Raw genomic sequence first — 25,315 nt, forward strand, 5'->3', positions numbered from 1 at the left:
CTGTAGAACACCTGATCGTGATGGCTACCTGACGCTTCCCTTTACTCTTAAGAAGGAGTCATGCTTTTGGTGTTCATCAAGTTCTTCTTTCCCCTCCATCCACCTCTGCCTTCTGGGCTGACTCACCTTGCCTCGCACCCACCTCATGCCCATTTTCCCTTTTTTGCATGGTCTCATTGAAATATATGGCAGCGATTTATTCAGTTCCAGAGGTTGACTAAACAGAATAAGCGATTATCAATTACCAGAGGCCCAGAAGACGGCTGGGCCTCCTGGAGCAACCTATTTTAGCAAAAGGAAACCTACAGGCTGCCATGATGTGATTGGAAAATCCCTGGGAGATGTGTCTCTGGCATTCTCACTTCCTGCCATAACTCAGAATCTCAAATTGGTGGCTCCTTTTATGTAGTCACCAAGAGAATCATTGGATTCAGCAGGAATCCCATGCTGCCCCCGTTACTCATGTTACTCACTTAACCTTATCTGAGCTTGCCATCTCAGTTTCCTTTTCTGGGCAAAAGAGATGCCCAAGGGTTGTTGGGATAATGTTACAAAATACAGTACATAGGGGTGCCTGGGTGGCTTAGTCGGTTAAGCGTCCGACTTTCGCTTAGGTCATGATCTCGCGGTTTGTGGGTTCGAGCCCCGCGTCGGGCTCTGTGCTGACTGCCAGCTCAGAGCCTGGAGCCTGCTTCAGTCTGTGACTCCCTCTCTCTCTGACCCTCCGCTGCTCACGCTGTTTCTCTCTCTCCTAGAAATAAATAAAAATATTAAAAAAAAAAAAACAAAATACAGTACATAAAATGCCAAGAATACTTCAGTATATGATAGGTACCATTTTTAAGTGACAATATTACCTAGAGTGGTAATATATCAAGCTGCTATCTGCTAGATGCTCCCCCAGCCCAAATCAGTTTTTTGATCAATTTTGCCAAAAGCAGAAACTTGAGGGAACTGTACAGGGTAAGTATATTTGAGCTTTCTTAGGAGCACACTGAAACACCAGCAATCCTAATAGGGGCATTCTCCTCTAAACCAAAAACCGTGAGATGTGTGGAAAGCCAGCTTGACCACGTGGAAGCTGAGAATGCAGTTGGATGAATGTTACCGAAAAACAAGACAAAAACCAAAAACATGACTATTTCACAATCCTGTGAGCTTTTGTACTCTTCTCGTCTGCAGTAAATAATAGACTTATTATGAATGCATTTCCACAAGGCTCTGGTAATTTTCACGTAGGAAAGGAGATTCTATGCTCACAGTCTCATTGCAGACACAGGGATCTCATTGTTCCTTCACAGACAAGGAGCTTCTTGAATCTGGATTTAGTCTTCTTTCCTGCCTTCTTCTCTTGTAAATCCCGCATGTGAAAATGGGGCAACAATTACACCAAAATATTTGTGTCTTGGGGAAGTAGTGATTTTTATATGATTTCACATTTCCCTGTCTGAGCATATTGAAGATTCTACCTACCCATACTATGCTAACTTTAGCTAACTTCTTCTGGGTCTTCAAAACCTAACTGCCACTTGTCCCAGCCCATACCCACCAGAGGTATGGGCACATCTATATTTATCTATATTACCAGATTCATGATACTGATTCATATATTGCTAACTCACCATTTTTTTCCCCTCACTGTTCTGTGGGTTCCTCAAGGGCAAAGACTACAATGCCTTTGGCTTTCTCTGCACACCATACTGCTTGACTGGCATAGACTGGGCACTCAATAAACAAGTGACACATGAGTAAATGTAAGATGGAAAAGTACATTCAGTTGCTTCTATAACAGGGTACTTTCCAGATTCATGTATTAGAGGCTGTGACTGTCTGGAGACAAAGGAATGCAATCCATAAGAGTTAAATCAGAATCTCAGCCTTCACTCCTCTGTAAGAATGACAGAAGGAGCTCCCTGATCTCACTTGGGTTTTTGCCCTGAGATGCTCAATGTGTTATTTTAGTCCTGGTGAAACAGGCATGCTTGCAAAAGAAAGTTCTGATCAGTTCTCTTGATCTTTGTTATGTGGGCTGTTGAACAAAATTGATATCTAAAATTAAACATCACTGCCCCTAATAAAGGTCACTTGCCACAGAAAGTGGCAGATAATGGGGCTTTTTCCCTGGCTCTAAAGGAATTGGAAAGTATTATGAAATATGCAATAACCTTTATGTTGATAGAAGTGTGATGGCACCAGAGTTGACAGAAAGGGCATTTTTAAGTGTTCCTCTGAGTACAGCCTAGTTGATGAAGTTAAGTCAACAACTTTATAAAGGGTTCAAAGTCTAGTGAACTAGTGAGTAGGTCAAACAAGGAAGAGACTGAAATCTGAGTGAAAGAGATGGTCAGTGGAAAGTCCTAGAGAAGAGAGTATGGAGGACAACCAACATGGTGGTCTATTTTCCACTTTTAGGTAATGTGATGTCATTCTCCCACACTGCCCCTCATCACTCAGTAAATTAAGCCTAAGCCCTGAATGGTTGTTCCTTGGAAGGAAAAGCATGGAGACAGTGCTCTATATGCAAATGGTCACACCACAGGAAATAAAACAGTGAGCAAAGATCAAGAGTTCAGCCACAAGGGAGGGAATTAAAGGTAATTAGGAGAAACACTTCACTTTCTCCTTATATTCTACTGCCCCATATCAACTTCTCTGATTGTATTTAATGAAAGGAAGGTGTTTCCAGTTAGGTGTATACATCTATAGATTTCTGAGGCCAAGTATAAAGAAGGGGAATGAATGAATCACACAAAAATGAGTGAATCTAAGCTGCTGATTACAGATCACTTTGACTATGTTTTCCTGGCAACAAAACCATTTATCTTTTCCACAAAAATCTTCAAGCTTGGGAGGAGCCATTTTGTGGTCTCCCTTCCTCCTCGGAGGTCTTCTAAACTCATCTATTCAGTTAACTACCACCGAGTTTCTACTGCACAAGGGCTACATCCTGAGTGATATAATATTAAAAAAGTCATAGTCTCTGTCCAAAATATGAGCTATAATTGATTGCAGGGCTCCATGATGTTATGATAGAAGCCACCACAGGGTAAAGTGGGGGCCCAAAGAATGGAGAAGTCCATTCTACCTCCAGTCAACTCTGTCTGATTTTACCTATGTGAAGATTTTGAAGTGACTTGCTTTGGGGCCCAGGGAGCCCTACAGTATTCTGAAGGGGTAGCCCATCTAGAAGAATCTGTGTTTGGTCCTTCTCTCATTGAACTGAGATTTTGACTCTACCTTAAATTTCATTCAAGACAGTCCCTACTGTTATCAATTTAAACACTGAAGAAAAAGTATTTAAAAAATTTCAAGTGGGTTGAGACTATTTTGACATAGGATATCTTAATTGAGCAGAATTTCATAAAGCAAGCAAAATTACAAAGCAAAACTAAAGAATGCCTTAAATTTAGTGACAATAAAATGGCTTGGAAATGTTCTATATTTTCATAATACAGTAAAAAAACAGGTAGTTCGCCTGAAGGATAGAGGCAAAGTAGATATTTTAGATATGAGAATCAAAGGCAAAGAGTCTTTATCTTACAAAAGTAATGTGGTTTGGGAGAGCAAGAGAGACCATGGCCCCAGCCATACTGACTTCAACTTCTGGATCTGTCACTTAATGCGTGTGTGTCAGTGACCTTACTCAACTTCTTTGTAAACCACAGTCTTTAACCTTAAGATGCAAAAGTGAGACAATTATAAAGATATAGTATGTTTTTTGTGAAGATTAAGTAGATGCTCAGTAAATATAAGTTTGCTTTGTTATAATTTCATTGACCATGATAGGGTGGGCTGGTGACTGAAACATCAGTGGGAAAATGGATGAATGAAGACACAGTCTGTATAATTACACACCCCTACCTCCCCCACTCTCTCCCAGAAGTTATATTCCACACATTATAGAAACACTGACTACCTCACAAAGCTTAATATTGTATTTCATTCTATTGTGAAAAAACAAATGATCAGAATAGAAGGAGGTGATGAGGTGACAAACATGTTTTGTTACAAACCCCAGTGACAGGCCTCACAGTACCAGAGCTGGCAATTTTCCACATTAAAAACAATCACAATCATTATGGAGACCTAGTTTATATTGAATTTCTCAACTGTGTCTTTTTCTCTTGGGGGAAATTTTAGGCATCAATTAATGTGTTTCCTCCACAACTGCAGAAAGATCATGATCCCCATTACCATTCATCCTTGTCAGCATCACAATTGCAGAAGTGTCGAATGTCCAGGCAACTCTCATCCAGGCCACATTCACACTGCTGAACCCCAGGAGGGGCACCTCCCCAGTAAGGGTGCTTTTCATTAGACCGCCCAATCCACCAGGTAAACGGTGTTCCATCTGAAAGACAAGATAGTTGGCAGAGGGTGTCAGAAGCTGAGATGAAAATGTATAGAATATACATATATATGGATATACATGTATACCTATATATATGCAATATGTATATATACATACATACATACACATACTATATATATCCTGTCTCTCACTTCCTTTCTTCTCTTCTTTCCTTTTTTCTCCCTTTGTTTCTTTTTATTTCTTTTTTTCCTTTCCTTTCCCTTCCCTTTCCTCCTTCCTTCCTTCCTTTCTCTTTCTCCCTGTATATGTATCTATATATCTGTAGATATACACAAATGTATACACATATCTGTATATCCATATACATACATCTATATCTATATCCATACCCATATCTATATACATATAAAGATATAGATTAAAACTACTTTTATGAAAAGTAAATATGTAATAGGACACGTATTAATCACAATGGTCAGAGGCAGGGTCACAAATCACAAATTAATTAAATTGTACTAGATTTCAGACCATCATTTTTAAGTTACAGATACAAAAATGTACAAAAATTAACTTCCTTATAAAATTACGAAAGGAAAAGTAACAGCATGAGGGGCAAGATTGGTCTCAGTTTCTGATAGACTCTGAGGGCAGGTGGACACTCAGGTGAGGAAAGTGCTGGAACCCTGGATTACTATAGCTTCTAACTTGTTTAAAGACTGATCATATATTTCAAGTTAAAAGACTAGAAGGAAAAAAAAAAGTCTTTGGAAGATCAATATTCCATGGGTGGGCCAAATAATTCCTTCTGAACGTCATATTTAACTATACAAAGCTGGTCTTTATAAACTGATTGCTGGTTTATGTAGTAAGCAGAAAACTGTTTTGGAGTCTTGTCTTTAACAATTTCTTTTTTTCTTTTAAGTTTAGTAAACACTGTTGGAGTTTTCCTTTATAACTGGGGACATTTCAGTAGATTACAATTCTTACTCAGAAGATGATAATTATCGTAAGTATCCAAGAAATGAGTTGTAGGCAGAGACGGAGATATTACGCATTTTGCCTGCATGGCATTACATCCAGGTTCCTTTGGAAATGGCCGTTTTGTTTCTGTTTAGCATACAACAGGCACTTAATATGAGAGTATTTAAAAAATGAAGGAAACACTTAAGAGGGGCCATTTTTTAATGATATGCCATTTGAAAGTCAAATAATACTTGTCTGCTGATGTTACTAGGTTGAATTTTGCCAAGTCAAGATTTAATTGTGCATGCAAGTCCTGATTTACAAACACATAATTTACAAATCATTCGTGTATGCACAGATAGCAGTAACTTTCAAAGTACTGCTCTCAGCACTAATAAATACCCTTAGGAAAGTCACTGAGGCAAGTAGAGAAAGAAGTGACAAACTGGAACTTCCAAGAATCAGGACGTCATTGGGAAAAGCTAAGGAAGATGCTGTGAAAGCAGAAGCATCTTAGGGTCACTGAGTTAGAGGAAGGTCAGCCTGAAAAATCATACTCATGCCAAAAGAGTACCCCTGACCCTGCCGAAAATGTTCCATTGCCCCTTATTTTCTTTTAAGCTAGAATTCCAGTTTAGAGGTGTTTGTTAACCAGTATCTTCTTTTTAAAGACTAATTCTCAATGGTATAAATCCATTTTCCCTACGTTCAAACAGCTGTAAACCACTGAACACTAGTTTAGACCAATTGCTTTACTTCTAAATCCTAGCTTAGATAAACCACATTCAAGGAGCCTAGAGAGCTTTTTCCAGTGTGTGAGTTCAGGCAACATGAGGGTAAAACATTGTGTATGTAATACGTTCACCAATGGGGGCCTTGGGTGCGAGAAATGGGAAGAAATCTCTCAGCCTCTATCTCTTTCTGGCACTGCTCAAGCCTCTCCCCCACACTCTAGAATCCAGATCCCATAGGAAGGTTCAATGTCATTATGGATTATTTTTGTTCATGAGCTAAACAAAAGTTGTAATCACATTAATAGCACCATTGCTAATGGAATACGTTCTGGACAACCGATTTGTGTGTAGCTTCTGGTGTCTATGTTGCTTTCTAGGAGTGTTACCAATGCTCACTTGTCATCTGAAGCCCCTAGAAGTTCTACAGAAGCTCAAGGCTTTACTTTGTTGTAAATCTATCAGTGTTTTGTGGAACTATGGCTTAGAATTCCCTCCTCATATCTGGAAATTAATAGAAAGGTTTTAAATTGTTTTAACTGGGTCATTGTCAATGAGTAACAAGAAAGGAAGAGAAAGAGAGGAGAAACACACACACACACACACACACACACACACTCACACACTCAGAATCTGAAAGCAGAGCAATCCTTGCCCAGTTTTCCTCCTGGATGTTTCATTTTTGTGTTTGTTTCCCTGAGGAGTATTAGATGGAGCATACCGAACAAGGAAACTGAGGATCCAAAAGGGTGGGACTTGCTTGATTCATGACTCTAATAACATGGTCAGGAAGGAAGTCTATACCCTGGCTGCACATTTTGACGACTGGGGAGACTAGATTTATTTTCACCTGACTTCGTGTTTTAAAAAGCGAAAGAACAAAGCACAATTATAAATATATAGATATATTTCAATACGCATTCATCCAAGAAATATTTACTGAAGATCTATAATATTCCAGGAACTATTCCAGGCACTTGGGATAAATCACTTTATGACAAACCAAACCAGCTGACCAAAGAAAACATGACCCTCAAAATCTTACATTGTAATTACAGTAAGCAGACTGATGATCAATTTCATGTTTAGAAAGGAACAAGAGGAATGGAAACAATACTAGGCTAAGAAAACTGGGCTGCAAAAAAGGGTGGGCTGATGTTTGAGAGTAGTGAGGGTAGAGCTTGATAAAAACAATAAACTCTGAGCAAAACTTCAAGGAAGGAGCCAGTGACATGTGGCTGGTCATCTGAAGAACCTGGCATATAAAGAACACATTCAATGCAAAGCATCCGGGAATGTAAGATCAATGTAAAATAAGGGGATTTCCTAAAATCTATCACCAGGTTTTCAAAATACAATTTTCAAAATTTGAGAAAACTCTAATTGGAACATTTAACAGAAAAAAAAATAGCAGGAAATGGGCAAAAATAAAACATCTATTTTTTAAAATGTTTATTTACTATTGAGAGACAGAGACAGAGCATGAACGTGGGAGGGTCAGAGAGAGAGGGAGGCACAGAATCCAAAGCAGGCTCTAGACTCTGAGCTGTCAGCACAGAGCCAGACATGGGGCTTGAACTCACAAACCACAACATCATGACTTGAGATGATGTCGGACGCTTAACCAACTGAGCCACTCAGGTGCCCCAGAATAGAATATCTATTAATCAGTTTCTTGGCTACAAATTAAGAATTCACCCTGATAGTTCCAAGCCAAAGTGTATTTATTTATTTATTTAAAAGTTTATTTATTTATCTGAGAGAGAGAGGGGGAAAGAGAGAGAGAAGATCCCAAGATCCCAAGCAGACTTCACACCAGTAGCGTGGAGCCAGGTGAGGGGCTTGAACTCACGAACTTTGAGATCATGCCCTGAGCTGAAACCAAGAGTCAGATGCTCAACTGAGAGAGCCACCCAGGAGCCCCATCAAAAAGTATTTATTAAGAGAACAAGTTGCCCCAGGCCCGTGACCAAGGAAGAAATGGGCTGTTGGTTACTGGGCTCACCACCTTGCTCACTGGCTTGCTTAGGGAATTCTGCCTGGGTCACTGCCCCTGAAAGTCAAAAGTTGGAGACCTACCCAGCTGAGCCTGTTATACTGCCAGCACCATGGTCACTCCTCCCTAAGGGTCTCAGGTTAACAGGCCCCCTCCCTTGAAAGAGAGGTGTTTCTGTGGCCCTCAGCCCCAACCAGCAGAACAGAAGCTGCATGCTGAGGCTGCTTCCCAGTCAGAGCTGCACCCAGGGGTCTGGTCCAGGAAGCACAAGGGACACCCCTGCATCCCAGCTGGAATGGACACTGGGGATACAAATTTGAACTCTCTATAGAGGCAGGACTCACAATGTGAATTTTCACTAACACAGAAATGCCACTCCAAAGATATTGGGAAGGTATGAATAAGACAAATAGCTCTTCTGGAGCAAAATACACACTTAGTATCACTTAATGGATTTCAACATTAGTGTAAGAAATATTTGGTCGGGGCACCTGGGTGGCTCAGTCGGTTAAGCGTCCGACTTCAGCTCAGGCCATGATCTCACAGTTCATGAGTTCGATCCCTGCATAAGGCTCTGTGCTGACAGCTCGGAGCCTGGAGCCTGCGTCGGATTCTGTGTCTCCCTCTCTCTCTGCCCCTGTCCCGCTTGTGCTTTGTCTCTATGTCTCTCAAAAATAAATAAACATTAATTAAAAAACAAAAAGAACTCTAAACTGATAGGAACAGGATGTGCACCCCACAGCTGCCTGCACCTTGGGGCAGACCGTTGTGAAAGGACCGTCCACACAACTGTGTCTCTGGGGCTGAGACTACAAGGTTGCAGGGGTCAGGGTCCTGGCAAAGAAGCAGTGTTTTCATGCACAGCTCCAGTGGCCCTACACGGGAGTTCCACGGGAGAACAGAAAGAGAAGAATGTGGGAGAACTGGGCCCCCTGGGAGCCGGGCACCACCAGAAACTCAGCAGTGGGCACTGAGGCTGGGGGAGGTGGTGAGGTCCTCGGTATGCAGGATATAAAAAATCACTATGGAATTTATCTGTATTATTTCTATGTATTTGAGATTATTACTGTTATGTAACCTCACGTACACAACAAGTTCTGGCAAAATTCATCTTATATTTATGTTGAATCAAAAACGCTCCTAAGAGAGTTTATGGCTTAGAGTGAATGGCCTTGGTATGTGGCATAAGTGAGCACAGAACGTGATCATTTCTCCTTTGTTAACATCAAACAGAATATCACCAAACCAAGACCAATCATTTATCATGAGGCTTATAAAAATGCCACTAAGAAACATGACTGAGCATGCGCTTTGATGCAGGCAGCTTTTTTTATATTTAAAAAAAATTTTAATGTTTTATTTATTTCTGAGGGAGAGAGAGAGAGAGAGCGAGCGAGCAGGGAGGGGCCGAGAAAGAGGGAGACACAGAATCTGAAGTAGGCTCCAGGCTCTGAGCTGTCAGCACAGAGCCTGATGCAGGGCTCGAACTCAGGAACCAAACCAGGAGATCATGACCTGAGCAGAAGTCGAATGCCCAACTGACTGAGCCCCCCAGGCGCCCCTGGAGGCAGCTTTCTAACATGCTCTACGTGTATTAACCCATTTAGTCATCACTGCTCTCCTAGGAGGCAGGTAGTAGTGTCCTTTGCTGTATAGGTAAAGGGACGGAGGCAAAGAAGGTTTGGATGACTGCCTTGAGGCCATACAACTAGAAAGCTCAGAATCGGGGCTTGAGCCCAAGCGTTCGTGCCGAGGAGTCGGTAGGTTATTATGATCCCTGTGTAAGGCCACTGTGCTCTGACATGGGGAGAAATAACATATGGATAAACAACTCAGAGCCTTTCAGCAAAACACATATGGGTGGATTTAGGTGATAGACAACAAAGAAAATGACAGGTGATGGATAATCTCTTACATAACCTAAAATAAAGACAACACAATAAACAGACACATCTAACTATTACACATTTATACGTGCTAATAATGCCACAAGCATCTAATATTAGCACTGCTTGCTAGGGCCTTTTCAGGACTTCCTCCACCAGGAACTTCAAGAACACAATCACGAGTGTATTTGGTTTTGCTAAAGACAGCACATAGATTGACAGGTGCAGTTTGTGCCCTACAGCTAGACTTCCTTTAAAATGCACTATACCTTTCTGGGTTTTACTCATAGTTGTTTTTTTTGTTTTTTTGTTTTTGTTTTTTTTACATCCATTTCCTAGGACCTGAAGTGTTCTCCAGATTTTAACGTGGCTAGGGTAGCTGACAAACAAGTTAAATTAGAAACTTGTACAAGACCACCATGTAACCCTCTTGGCACAACAGACCCCCGCAGGGTATGTAGTCTTAGGTTTGTCCATAATAACTCCTACCCCCGAGCTCCTGTCTTGTTATTTCAGTACAGCAAAAGTCTTTCTCTCTTAATCAGGCCAGGGGTGAAATCCGAGACTCTGCAGGCTTTTTCCACCCTTGGGCTCATGTAGAAATCTCTGGGTGTCCCATAGACCAATGGAACAGAATTGAGAACTCAGAAGTGGACCCAAAAGTATACAGCCAACTGATCTTTGACAAAGCAGGAAAGAATATCCAATGGAAAAAAGACAGCCTTTTTAACAGATGGTGTTGGGAGAACTGGACAGCAACATGCAGAAGAATGAAACTAGATCATTTTCTCACACCATGCACAAAAATAAACTCAAAATGGATAAAGGACCTGAACGTGAGACAGGAAACTATCAACACCCTAGAGGAGAAAGCAGGAAACAACCTCCTTGACCTCCACCGCAGCAACTTCTTACTTGACACATCCCCAAAAGCAAGGGAATCGAGAGCAAAAATAAACTGTTGGGACCTCATCAAGATTAAAAGCTTCTGCAAAGCCAAGGAAACAACCCAGAAAATTAATAGGCAACCAACGGAATGGGAAAAGATAGTTGCAAATGACATATCAGATAAAGGGTTAATATCCAGAATCTATAAGGAACTCACCAAACTCCACGCCCGAAAAACAAACAACCCAGTGAAGAAATGGGCAGAAGACATGAACAGACACTTCTCCAAAGAGGACATCCAGATGGCCAACAGACACATGAAACGATGCTCAGCATCCCTCCTCATCAGGGAAATACAAATCAAAACCACACTGAGATACCACCTCACGCCAGTCAGAGTGGCTAAAATGAGCAAATCAGAGAACTCTAGATGCTGGCGAGGATGTGGAGAAACGGGCACCCTCCTACACTGTTGGTGGGAATGTAAACTGGTACAGCCCCTCTGGAAAACAGTGTGGAGGTTCCTCAGGAAACTAACAATAGAACTCCCCTAGGACCCAGCAATAGCACTGCTAGGAATTTACCCAAGGGATACAGAAATGCTGAGGCATAGGAGCACATGTACCCCAATGTTCATAGCAGCACTCTCCACAATAGCTAAAACATGGAAAGAGCCTAAGTGTCCATCAACAGATGAATGGATCCAGAAGATGTGGTTTATCTATACCATGGAATACTACATGGCAATGAGAAACAATGAAATCTGGCCATGTGTAGCAACATGGATGGACCTTGAGGGTGTTATGCTGAGCGAAATAAGTCAGGCAGAGAAGGACAAATACCATATGTTTGCACGTATAGGAGGATTAGGAGGAACTTGACGGCGGAACAAGGGGGAGAAGAAGGGCGGAAATGGTGGGGGAAAGGGAGAGAGGCAAACCATGAGAGACTCTTGAATGCTGACAAAAACTGAGGACTGATGGATGTGGGGGGGAGGGGGGATGGGCATGAAGGAGGGCACTTTGGGGATGAGCACTGAGTGTTATGTAGAAACTAATTTGACAATAAACTATTTAAAAAAAAAAAAATCTCTGGGTGTACTTTGACTTCCATTTACACTGTAAACCCCTAAGTTCTTATTATTCCAATTATCCTCAAGAAGATAAGTCAACATGGACTTAGAAAATACTTCACACAACTGGGTCAAAGAAATATGGAAACAAACAAACTGCATATCGTAGAATGTCTTAGAAGAATATCGTAGAAGAATTTGAGTTCAGAGGGGCAGTGAACGTGTGTATGTGTGTGAGTGATAGAGACAGAGAAACAGCACAAGTGAGAGACAGAGAGATATAAGAGGAGGTAGATGAGGAGTAATATCATTATCTTCACTTTTCACCTCAGAACTTTGAGCCCATATTAACTGCTTTATGAACAGCATCAGAAAAGTATTAACGCCTTGCTAATAAGCTCATAAGCACTCCATCCTGCCCCTAAGTTTTCCTCCAGCAAGACCTTTATATGATATACACAGAGACAGAGTTCAAGGAGAAAAAATATCAAAAAGAGTTTTATAGAATTCCTAAGCAGAAATCCTACCTGTACATGCTTAGTTCAATTTATGATTTTCTTAATGTAAGAAATTTAAAAGAAATCATGACGCAGGTTAGTTGCACACTTTTATGACTTAATCACTACAAGCTGTTAAACAGAATTCAAACTGGAGATCCCTCTTTAATCTTGCAATTGTTTCAATCAAAGTCTAGACACCTGGGAAAACAATAAGCACAATAGCTTCTCAGTGAAAACTAGAGCTCCCGCCAAGAGGATGTAGCTGTTTCCACAGCTACAAACAGTCCAAACATAATTCCAAAGTAACCCGAATGGAGGTGGAAAGTTCTGTAAATATATACAGACAGGGCTACCATGTTGTGCCCTGGTCATTGTTTTTATTGCTTTTCTTTATTTTATTTCTCAGTTTTCAAGTAGGACACTAGTAGCCCTAAATTCTGGTAAACTCAATGTGCCAACAGAAAGACTTTTAGCTCTGTTTCTTTTACGATTTCAACAACATCTACACCAATCAGTAAATATATGTTATAGTGGATTCATGGGAGTTGTAAACATCCCTACCCCCTTGATGTTAGACTGGGTCTTGTTACTCACTTTGGCTCATTGAATATGGACCAAAATGGCAGTGTATCCATTCAGAGCTTAGACCTTAAAAGAGTCATACAAGTGTTTCCAGTTTCCCCTGAGGATCTTCTCTGGACAGGACCCGGAGAACATGCTGCAGACTGCCACAACCCCTCCAGTGTGGGCCTCAGAATGTGGCACGTGCAGTACAGTTATCCCACGTGATGCAGAGACGTGGGAGCTGAGAATAAGTACTGAATTCTGTATGCCACTGAGCTTTGGCAACTGGCCAGATAACACTATTGTGACAATAGCTGATAACACAAATTAGATATCAACCACGTCAAAAAAATCTGTAGGGATGATAAGGGAGTAAATAGAATGATCGATGGCTCTATTTTCAAAGGATTTGCAGTTTGGTTAGAAAGAAATAAAGGGAAATATAGGTGGTTAAGGAAGATAAAGAGAAATGTCAATTCTGTTTTCGTCCAACTAATTATCTGTCTTTGTCCCATACATGTAATCAGCTGTGGCAGGCACTTGAGCGGTGGCTCAGGAAGTCACTCCTAGTCCCTTTCTGAGGTTGTCCCTCTTCCTCTCCCACATATTCCTTACTCAAGCCCAGTCTGGATTCACTCGGAGCCTGTCCCTAACTCTGTCAATTATTGTCAATGGAGCACTGACTCTCATGCTTTCTTTCACCATCTTTAAATATGGTGCTTGGATCTTCCTACAATTCAGGTAAATTTTCCCCAGTAGTGACGGTGCTGGTTCACCTTTTCTAGGTTCAATGTCTCCCATCCAGGTGTTTGGTTAGAAACTGTGCAAAGAACTTTGGAGAAATTATTCCAATGTCTGACCACGAGGCTGTCCTCTGTCCCAGCTTTCACTCATAGGGCAATACAAGATTTTAAATTTACACACACATATACACACACACACCCAATTCCATTTAATTATTTCTTAATTCCACGATGTATGAAGGTATGAAGGTCATGGTATGTATCCCAGTGATATACATTTTAATAGACTACCACTGCCTCAAAGGAGCTCATAACGTTTAGGGGGAGAATGACATGCACACAGCTGTGGGGAATGAAAGTCAGAACGAGATTAGGGCCAAAATAGAGCAGTTAATAAAATGCTAGGGAAGTCCAAAATAAGAAACTATAAATTCTGTCCAGGAGTCCTGAGAAAGGTTTCGTGGAAAAGGTTTAATTTCATGGAAATCTTGCCATTTGACTGGAGGCTTGGTGTTGACAGGGGTGGTGTCACTGGGGAAGAGTCTGTGTAGGTACGAGACCCAAAAAGAAGGGGACCCAAAATTCACTACTGCATCCTTAGGAAGCAACTGTGTCAAATAAGATTTCTGCACATACTAAAGATATGTTATTTCATTGACTGAAGTTGAACATTGTGGGCTTAACAAATAAAAGGGGGGAAAAGATACCACTTAATTTGAAAGGACAAATAATTACAGGTGATCACACCAAAATGTTTCATGGTAGGATCAAAATACAAATCATTGAAACACTGATGTAGGAAAGAAGAATCTGGCCACCCAGGAAAACATTTTATATACTCTTTCTAAGTAAAATATCATTTCTGAGGAAACATTTAGTTCCAAAGAAAAACAGCCTCATCCATATCAGAAAATAATGGTAGACATTCATCAAAGTCAATCTTGGTCTTACTGCTTGCTGGTCAGGATCATTAAATCAGAACATATGTCTAATAGTGTGATTAAGAGCTACTCAGTGACATTAGGAATTAACATTTTTATAATGCTGTTCAATGTTCTCTTCTCCCTGCCTATTTAATTGAAGTGAGCACAAAGGAGTGGTGGGGGGAGATGGTGGGCAGAAAAGATTAATGATACAGTCCTCTCAAAACAAATGATAAAAGTCACTTTGATGGGGTTATTGAAAGCAAGACTAGACAACCCTCTCTAGAATTGAGCTCAGGAATTCTTCCCAGTTTGGCAGAGGTAGACACAATGATTAAATTATATTTATACTGTTTAAGCTTTGTGAAAGAATATAATAGTACTTCACAATAAGAGGTGTATTTTATCTTAAGAGCTACAATGAGGAGTCCTCACAAGTTTCAATGACCTTGTTCTAAGTCACACTTGGTAACTGATGGCAAAGTTGGGCTCATGGCTCTGGGTCCCCAAGGCCCACCATTCCATGGCTCATGTTTTGAACATTCACCTTCACAAATATTCACAGACCTATATATTTTATAATGTACTAAAAATATATGGAGATATGAGCCTTGCTGGGGAAAATTACCAGTTAGGATACATATGTGAGAACTAATAATAAAATAGCCACTGTAGCACTAATAAAAATCTTTCATTTAACACACAATTTCTCTGATAAGAAGAACTTGAATAGTAGTTCCCAAAACTGGGTGAGAAGGATGGAGGAGGATTTCCCTGTCCACATCAAACTGTAGTGTGAGAGGAAACAAACCATCATGGTGTAAAGTCCCAGAGACTTAGGGTATGGTGCATTTATCACCACAGCATAGCTTAACCTATATTGATTAATATGGTAAAAACATTAATGTAAGAAAAGGCAAACACCTAATGTCCCCAGAGAGTCATAGCAATAGAGAATTGCAAAAATCTGGGAACTAAAGTTAATGTGCCTATTTAATATTAGTAATCCTAACTTAATTTACTTGTTATTTTTTCATGTTTATTTTTGAGAGAGACAAAGACAGGCAGAGCACAAGTAAGGGAGAGGTGGGGGGAGAGAGAGAGAGAGAGAGAGAAAGAGAGAGAGAGAGAGAGAGAGAGAGAGAGAGAGAGAGAGAAGGAGGGAGACACAGAACCTGAAGCAGGCCCCAGGCTCTGAGCTGTCAGCACAGAGGTTGACACAGGGCTTGAACTCACAAACTGTCAGATTGTGACCTGAGATGAGGTTGGACACTTAACCAACTGAGCCACCCAGGTGCTCCATTAGTAATCCTAATTTAAAACATCCAACATTTATTGAATATTTAAAACATTTTGGGCAGTTTTATGCACTTTTGATATCCTAGCTTATTCATTCTCCACAGTAACCTTATGAGGTAAATACTTTTATCCCATTTTACAAATGAGGAAACAAAGGCATTAGACCAAGGATATATTATGTGCCCAAGGTCACTCTGTGAGCAACTGCCAGCTGCCGGCCAAAGCCACAGAGAGCTCTTGCAGCTGATTGCAATAGACTCAAAATTAAAATCCTTGACTCCACTATTATTCCATCTCCTACAAGTTATTCTTAAGATAGAAAACAAAGTCCTTAAAGTCCACATTAGATGATTTATCTGTCTGGTTAAAATCCTTCTGTATTACACTATTCTGAGAATAAAATCCAAACTTCTTACCATGTCCCCCAAGAGCACGCACATCTGGTTCAGAATTCTCAGCCTCATTGCATTCGAAGCTCCAGTCTGGTCCAATCACCCTGACCTTACCTTACCCTGGGCCCTCACATGTGCTGTCTTTTGTTTGCTCTTCCTGCCCAAATCTGCCTTCTCAGGGGTTTTTACAGTGGCTGTTGTATCACTGGATAAGGAAATGAAATCTCCCCTCTTCCCCACTGACACTAAAGTGTTCTGATATCACTCCATTCCTTTCTTAGGAGTACTCACCACTTCTTTAAAAATTTTTTTAATGTTTTTATTCATTTTTGAGTCAGAGAGAGACAGAGTATGAGCAGGGGAGGGACAGAGAGAGAGGGAGAAACAGAATCTGAAGCAGGCTCCAGGCTCTGAGCTAGCTGTCAGCACAGAGCCCAATGTGGGGTTTGAACCCATGAGCTATGAGATCATGACCTGAGCTGAGGTCGGACGCTTAACCGACTGAGCCCCCCAGGTGCCCCACCACTTCTTGAAACCATACTTCTGTTTGTTTTATTTGTTTGTTTGTTTAACATGTTCTCCATATGTCAACCCTCATTTGAATTAAAGCAAGGGCTTTTCATTCTTGTTCATGACTGTGTCTCCAGAATGCAGAATACGCCTGATTTGGGCCAAGAACCAAATGAATATTTGCTGACTAAATAAATGAGTAAATGCCAAGAAAAAGAAATATTAGCACAGAAAGATTTCCCACAGATTACATTAAAAATAATTTTACAAAAATATATTGTTATAGAAATACATATGGCTATGGTGCCTTTAGTCTTTATATAGGTATATTCATCTTTGACATTTTATACCAACATTGAAGACATCAAGTATTTTTGTAATGTTAGTGACAGGGCCTATCAAGCCTTAAATGCTTAAATGTGGCATAGAATGAAGTCACCATACACAAAGGTGTTAACACATCGATTTATTTGTGCATTTAAGAAAATGGCATAGTGGAGGAGACCCTTGTCTGGGTGGAGCACAAAAACAGAAAACAGATATGAGTCCTGCCAATAGGGACCTCTTAACACAGTAGATGAGGGGGGAAAACATTGAAAATTATATTTAATGCAACTCAGAATGAGACAAATTTGCAGTAGAATTTTAAATAACATGTGGAGAGTCCAGAGGAAAAAAAAACAGGGTAATGTTTAGTGGAAAGCACAGTTCTTGGGGAAAATTATGAAGTCCTTGTTTTGAAGATGTGTGCCATTTCTGTTTTCCAACCAGTGAAATAAAATTGGATTTCATACCATTAGCCTTCCAAACAAGGTTCACATGTCATTCAACACCCACATCACAACAACTCTATGAAGATTTTTTATTCTCATTTCACTCATAAATTGAAGGTAATAAAAATTAGTATATTTCCCAAGAGCACAAGGTTAAGAAGACTAGAATTCAGACCTGAAGCTTCCAAATTTAATTCTATTTTTACTTTATCAAACAAAATCTAGTCTTATAAGAGATAGAAATGAAAGGGTATTATAGATCTTCACAACAATTGGTCTTGCATCAAAATTATCAGAGTACAGATCAAGTAAGCATTGTACTGGTAAAACTGGAGGGTTTTACTGAGTTTGTATGCCCAGCTCTCTTGGGGATATTCCGAACTCTATCGTCTTCCCAACTATATTGGTATATCTTTGATTTATCTAACAATCAATCAATCAAACAATGCCTGCAAAAATAAATCTTCTCATAATTACTATTGTTTCTGAGAGAGCCAATTTGCCTGAATTTCTGTAAGTGCTCAACAGCTAACTAAGGAGTGACAGGCTAATCATGTAAACAGACACTGACTAGAATTCCTAGAAATTTTCCATCAGTGTTTCTCAAAGTGTAGTTTCTGTCTAACTTTAATCTGAATGACTTGGTGGGTTCATAAGAACAAGGGCTCACAGTCTTTTCCCAAACACTCTGAGAGCAGAGTCCAAGATGCTCCATTTCTATCACACTCACCAAATGGTGACACTGAAATTTTACACACTAAAATTTGGGAATCACTGGTTAGATGGTTTGAAACTCATTCAAAAAGGTTCAGATACCACCCTCCTTTTATTTGTGAAGAATCCTTGTTTAATGAGACTGTAGAATGCTAAGTACTAATGAGCCACATAGCTTTAGACTTAATTCCATTATCAAAACATAGGCATTAAGTTTTATAGTTCCAGCTAAAGAGATATATAATGATAGGAGATGAATAAAATACATACTAAAAATTAAGTTTCACTTGTAACTGAGAAAAAGGTCACTGAAATAAATATTAACTAATTTCTTCTCCTTTGTTTTGGGTTAATATAAATCCAGGTAATATATATTTGATGCTGCTCATCTTCTCATGAGTTCCCTAGAAGACTCACCAGAGAAACATAATCATCCATCTTTCTCTAGCCCCCAAGCCCATTCCACTTTTCTTTAGCAAAGTCTGTTCCAAATTTGGAAGATTAGAAAGGTCCAGTTCAAGTTCTCTTAATTTTTGGCTACTCTGACTCAAAAAGCAAAAGAAAAAAAAAAACAAGTTATTATCTTCCCACTCTGGGTCAAATGGCTTTCCTATGCTCACTTTGCATTTGTTTTTATGGAAAATGATGAAGGTTTTCATCAATCCAGTCTGTTACTCCATCTGTCTACTCATCAGCCCATCCATTCATCCATCCACTTAGCTGTTTTTACCATATTTTCCCCACCCACAACCTTTCGATGATGGGCTTGGAGTTACACAGTATTTTTCTTTGTCCTTCTTCATAGCTATTTCTTCTTTTACTTATACACAACTACCTAAAAAGCCTAGATTCCCAACTGTGCATTCATTCCTAACTTGTTTGGTGGCCATGACTGTCCCATCAGTATTTTCTAATACATCCTCACAAAGCCTGAAACACATTTATTACTCATTATCCAATAGGAATGTATATAAAATATACACACAGAGATATTCACACATATGTACTCCCCAAATATCTACTAGTCTTTGAGTAAATAAGGCATTTGATAAATCAGTAATTGTGTGCTGAAGTGGGAAAGGATTAAATATCGCACTGCTAATCAAAATGCAGTTGTGACCATTCATGTTAATAGATGACCTCTAAGTGATTGTTACAGTTTATCAAGACACTAACCCACTGTGGCTTACAGCATGGATTTTTCTAGCCATATTGTAAATTCCTTTTGCTGGTGGTAGCTTTTGTGGGGTTTCTTGTGTTGAAAACCTTGTAACAGAGGGTGAAGATGTTTACATAAGGCACTCAGTATTTCCTGTCCTTTGATCAACTACTACAGATTCAACCCTAAGTTACAGAACTTTAGAAATACCCCCCCCACACACACAGTTGTCCTTTCTTGCCTGAGTGCTCTGTTTAATGAGTTCTTTCCTCCTCTGATTCTCCTTTTCTTTTTCACTCTCCCTTTCCCCTTCATTCTCTCCCTTTTGCCCTCCATTCCTTCTTTTCTTCTTCTCATTTCATCTTCCTTCCTTCTTTCTTTCCTCTCCCTTTCATACCTCCCTCAGGATTGCTTTTACTTCTTTTGTCCTTTCTCTCCTCCATCCCTTGTTTTGATCTACTACCAACCATAATTCTCAACTTCTTCTTTCTTAAATACATTAACACAATCTCAAATACAATTGATAACAATTCTATTTGTCATATTCTATCACTGGTGTTTAATAGACATTACCTGATTATGGTAAAAAAAAAAAAAAAAGAGCTAGCTGGGACCCTTTGTATAAATTCCAACATGAATCAAGTTTCCCTTCACATTATAATCAGTGAGCCAATTCATGAAAGAGGGCATGAAGGAGACAAAGTGAGTTTGCTTTTCATAGTGCTAATGAACAAACAAAACCCCCCTCTTCATTCATTTCTGTACTCAAAACATAACTGATGGCTGCAAGTCTAATACTCATTAGAGGCCTGAACAAGGAACAGACAGAAAGCTGATGGAGCCCACAGATCACACCCACCAGGCAAGTGTTGGAAAGAGTGCAAGGCAGCAACATAAGAAGAATGGACACAGAGCAGCGCTTCTAATGAATAAAATATGAAGAGCTCTGTAATTACGCAGACCAGAGAGAAGTGGCCAGAGGATCATAAGCATAATGATAGTAATAAAAATAGGATTTCATGCCTGTATCTCCTATTTCACATCCCTGAATCTGAATAATATTTATTAACTACTCTCCTGTTTATGGTTATTTGCAGGGTACATAACAAAAAATAAAACAAGGCTATGCGTTTCCTGCCTTCAAGGATTTTCTGTTCCATGATAGACCACAAAGGTCATTTAATTATTCTGAAAGATATTCTATGATCAGAAAATACACAAAAGTGGTAATTTTGGCTTCTGAGCAGGAATAGGCCATTTCAAAGAGTACTTTATCTTTGAAAACGTTACATCAAATGACTGGTTGGAAAAACTGATTAACAATATATGTAGTTTCCTGAAGACATTTCCTAAAGAAGTAATTTCCTAAAGAAGAAAGTAAGAACATTGGCAAGTGCTCATTCAAGAGTTACAATGTACTAGTTGCTATGCTGATCCATCCCCAAAGGTACAAAGCAAGAGAGGAGGCCACAAAGGTTGGCAGTATCTACCTCGGGGCAGGGATGATTAGTCATAATCATATACCCAGGATATATTAGACACTCAGTAGTTCCTTAAATGACTACGAATCTCTTTGTAGATATACATCTGTGTGCGCACACACAATATCTAGTGCACCACACAAAACACTATCCTATTTGAAAGGTATAGCAGTATCAACAGCATTAATGATAACTTCAGTACAATTTCTCCCCAAATGAATAGTTTACTTAAGATTTGACACCAGATCATTATCAAGAAATTTGTACCCCTATTGCTCACAGGCAGGTATGAGTTTTATCATATCACCTGATGCAGGGTTTTGCTCTCCAAGAAGTCATTTTGTTCCTATCATAAGGAAAAGCTAAGTGATTTGAATATAACATGATACACTACATCTAGCACTCAGCCCTAGTGCTGGGAAACCCAGTCTTTGTCTCCATCAGGACACACCATTAAGAGAGACTGCCGTCTTGGGTCTCAGTCAATAGAAACAAGTCAATTAGGGGCCCTTTCAGTTGACTGAGACAGCTAATGCATTGTCCGCTGCTCTTAGAGGTCTAGAATCAAATTAGAAAAATGAGCACATTAATAAAGGAGAAAATACCTCTGAGGGTTAACAGGTTTCTAGGATAGCACAATTCAAGCAAGACCTAAGGTCTAGGACTTGTTCTGGTTACATGGAAAACTCTTCCAAAATGGAAGGTATTATTCTATGCAAAACGTCTTTGGTCGTTCTGGAATTGTGAATAACAGCTATCATATTTCATCAAATGTTAGTTGCCATAGAAAATGAGTTGTGGCATTATTTTATGTATCACGAAGAAAGAAAAACTTCTACCAGTTCAACTAAAATATGCCACTGATTGTAAGATTTATTCCAACTTGAGAGATGCTAAAAATGTAAAAAGGAACTTGGCTTCTATTACATTTACCTACATAGTCAAGTTTCTTGAGACTCATTCCGTATGCAAGTAACACTCTTTTTTATCTAGTCAGGTAAGTTGCATGTATTTGTTGTAAATATAACAAGGATAAAAAATAATGTCTACCACAGAAAGCAATCACAGAACATACTACAGGATTCAGTTTTCTTATGAATAATAAGCACCATGTAGCTTACACTGGAAACTCAATGTGAGTATTTTATAAAAATATTTGAAGACAAGGGTTTTGAGATAAGAAATGAGTGTACATGTGGTGATTTCCAAGGAGGGTCTTAAAACACTCTCACAGCCCCCTGCCTTTAAATTGGTGTAGACTTGGCTGCTTCAACCAAGAAAGCAGGGCAGAAATGACACTAGGCAACTGGGCAAATAAGATCCTTGCAGGCCACGTCTGGTAGTTTCTGGACTGTGATTTCATGGGAAACCTTGCTGATTATGTCCAGGAGCCTGAAACATTCCCTCTTATATACCAAAGAGGTATCTAGTGGTCTAAGAATGTCTTTCTATTTGGAATTTGACAGAAGATAATGGAAAATAGCTTAGTTTACAAGTTAGATTATAAATCATCATTCAGTTTCACTTAATGGATTATTTAAAAAAGTCAACTGTCTAGGGGCACCTGGGTGGCTCAGTCAGTTGAACGTCTGACTTCAGCTCAGGTCATGATATCACGGTTCATGGTTTCGAGCCCCGTGTCGGGCTCTGTGCTGACAGCTAAGAGCCTGGAGCTCACTTTGGATTCTGTGTCTCCCTCTCTTTCTGACCCTCCCCTGTTCAAGCTGTCTCTCTCTCTCTTTCAGAGATTAAAATAAATAAAACATTGAAAAAGAATTAAAAAAAAAAAAAGTCAATTCTCTTTTTGTGGACTTACCAGATTTCCAAAGAGATCATTCAGAAGATTCAAAGAAGACTTAGAATCATCTTAAAGTTTTTAATACTCCATGCCTTAATTTTCCTACAAATGTTACCTCTTCCCATGAAGGTTTCTTTGATCAATTCCAGCTATGGATGGCTACCACTCATTTAGAAATTTTATTTAAAAAAAAGTGTGTATATAAATTTTTTTCTGTATGGTAAAGCTATTTTAAGTTCTTTGACACAAAGAAACTCTTTGATTTTAGATGGCTTTCAAAAAGAATATGACCAATACGTTCATGATGAAATATATATTAGGGTTGTCCTTGTAAGGACAAATAGTGAAATTATAGAAATAAGTTATTTGGTAAAATTCTATTTTGTCAGTAAAAGAGATAAGAAAGATACCACCCGTTACACATTTCTTACTCAAGAAAAGAAAGCTTACAATTCTCAAGAGAAGTAAAGGAGATATATATACGTGTATATATATATATATATACACGTATATATGTATATATATATATACACGTATATATATACATATATACACGTGTATATATGTATATATATATATACGTGTATATATGTATATATATATATATATATATATATATTTTAGACACTGAAGTAAGAAAGTGAATTTTCACATGCGATCTTCTACAGGAGGACACAAAGAAATATGCTAGAAAAAATATCCTCAATAGCATGCTTACCACAAAGGGCATATATTGAATTTCACTTTGACAAATTTCTTGGAGGTCCTTTGGGAAAAGGGAAAAAGCTAAGGGACTATTGTTGATAAGGCAATGTAGTAGAGTTAAGAATTAGTCTTCCAATTACTGGTTTGATCTAAAGAGTGAAATTAAGGAACAGATCGACTACGTGGCCTTCCCATGACCCACTCCTCTCCCAGGACTACTTTTCTGAGCTGGGCTCGAGGTGAGTGTTTGATAGAACACACTCTGAGAAGAGAGTCTGACAAGAGTCTGTCATATGTGATGCTTCTTTGAATTAGGCCCAACAGCTTTAGAGAACAGAAGAGACAATGATGCCATCACCCACTCTGTGTACTCACGCTGCAGAAGGGAGGATAGGGGAGAGTTGGACTCTTCACCTGCATCCCATACCACCCAGGGGATCTCTCAGGTTCTCAGAAAAGCTTGGTAACTGACTGGTGACATGTGTAGTTATTTTTAACTCTTTATACCTGTTAGGGGCTGAATGGTTCCCCGCCCCCCAATACACATATACCAATTCATACTTTGAAGTGTCAACTCCAAGTACCTCAAGGCTTTAAAGGAGGTGGTTAAGTTAAAAAGAAGCTGTTAGTGTGAGGCTCCAATCTAATATAACTGATGCCTTATAAAGTCTCTTCTGAAAAGACACAAGTGGATACATATGTGATGTGGAAAGACAATGTGAGGACACAGCAAGAAGGTGGCCCTTTGCAGGCCAAAAGGAGAGGCCTCTGAGTAAGAAGCCAACTCTACCTCTTCCTTAATTTTGGACTTCTAGTCTTAAGAATTGTAAGAGAACAGATTTCTGTTTTTAAACCACCCCAATGGTGGTATTTTGTCCTAACAGCCCCAGCAAATGAAATCAGTGCCATTTAGGAATCCTCCTGATTTTTGAGAGTTTTGAATTTTAAACTCCCGGACACCCTGAAGGTAACTCAAATGGCCCTTAAGTATTAGAGGAGGTGGTGGCATTCACAAAAGGGCAAGACAAATTTAGTTTGCCCATTTGTTTTTGAAAGTTACTAATGTTGATGTCTTCTGCGATTTTTGCTCTTGATTTTGTTTGGTTTGTCTGTTTTCAGAACCCTTCATTAGATTCTTACAGATAAGTAAACTGGAAATCTCTCTGGCATTTCTGAGTACTGAGCCCTGTCTACAACATGGTGTGGAGATGGAGCAGGGCAGAGGCCAAGGTGAGTATTGGAGTTTACTCTCCTCTTCTATGTGTTTAATAGGATTTGTCAGCTTCACACCTCAGGAAGTATGTGAGTATTACGAAAAGATGGAAACGATACCCACAAAAGTTCCACAGTCTGTGAAACAGTATTATTTACATTGATAGGAAAGAAAACCTTATTCGTCACCTTAAAATCTATCAAAGAAGAAAAAACTAAGGGTTTAGAAATTGTATTCTCAATGTGATCTAGTAAACTATAAAGTTAGCATTAGCCTTCAAAAAATTAGCATTCTATTTTCATACCTACAGGGGTAGAGGCACAAAAAAGATATATTTTGTCATTTTCGGGAAAAATACAATGAATATATTTTGCTATATAGCAAGCTGATCTAATGTTGACACTGTGACTTCTGAATATAGTTGTGTTTTGCACATGTAAGTCTCCCAGCAAAGCTTGCTCAGGGACAATGACATTCCTTGCTCTGCCTTTTCTCTGTTCATGGCCTGTGATTGTGTTTCTACCAAAACGAGTTCTAATAGTAGAAGAGTCACCTGAAAATTAAAATAAATAAATAAATAAACATTTTTCATTTTCTGAGTTGTTTAAAATTTTGAGATTGGAATAAAAAAATTGTTTCCTGAAATACAATCAGCTGCTAAGTTATTTCTGATTTCATCAGTTGTATACTCTA

General features: G+C 39.3%; 1 protein-coding gene across 2 annotated transcripts in view; it reads right to left on the bottom strand.

The window, feature by feature from the left end:
- Positions 1 to 25,315, bottom strand: part of CNTNAP5 (contactin associated protein family member 5) — an 802,816-nt gene that overhangs the window by 142,118 nt on the left and 635,383 nt on the right. For both annotated transcript variants that reach the window (XM_039218226.1, XM_039218225.1), the window contains exon 14: positions 4,195 to 4,351. In XM_039218226.1, coding sequence (XP_039074157.1) covers positions 4,195 to 4,351 — 157 coding nt within the window. The remainder of the gene's footprint in view (positions 1 to 4,194; positions 4,352 to 25,315) is intronic.

This window comes from Hyaena hyaena, unplaced genomic scaffold (assembly GCF_003009895.1).
Source record: "Hyaena hyaena isolate Hyena2069 unplaced genomic scaffold, ASM300989v1 scaffold_747, whole genome shotgun sequence".
In the NCBI taxonomy this organism is placed as follows: domain Eukaryota; kingdom Metazoa; phylum Chordata; class Mammalia; order Carnivora; family Hyaenidae; genus Hyaena; species Hyaena hyaena.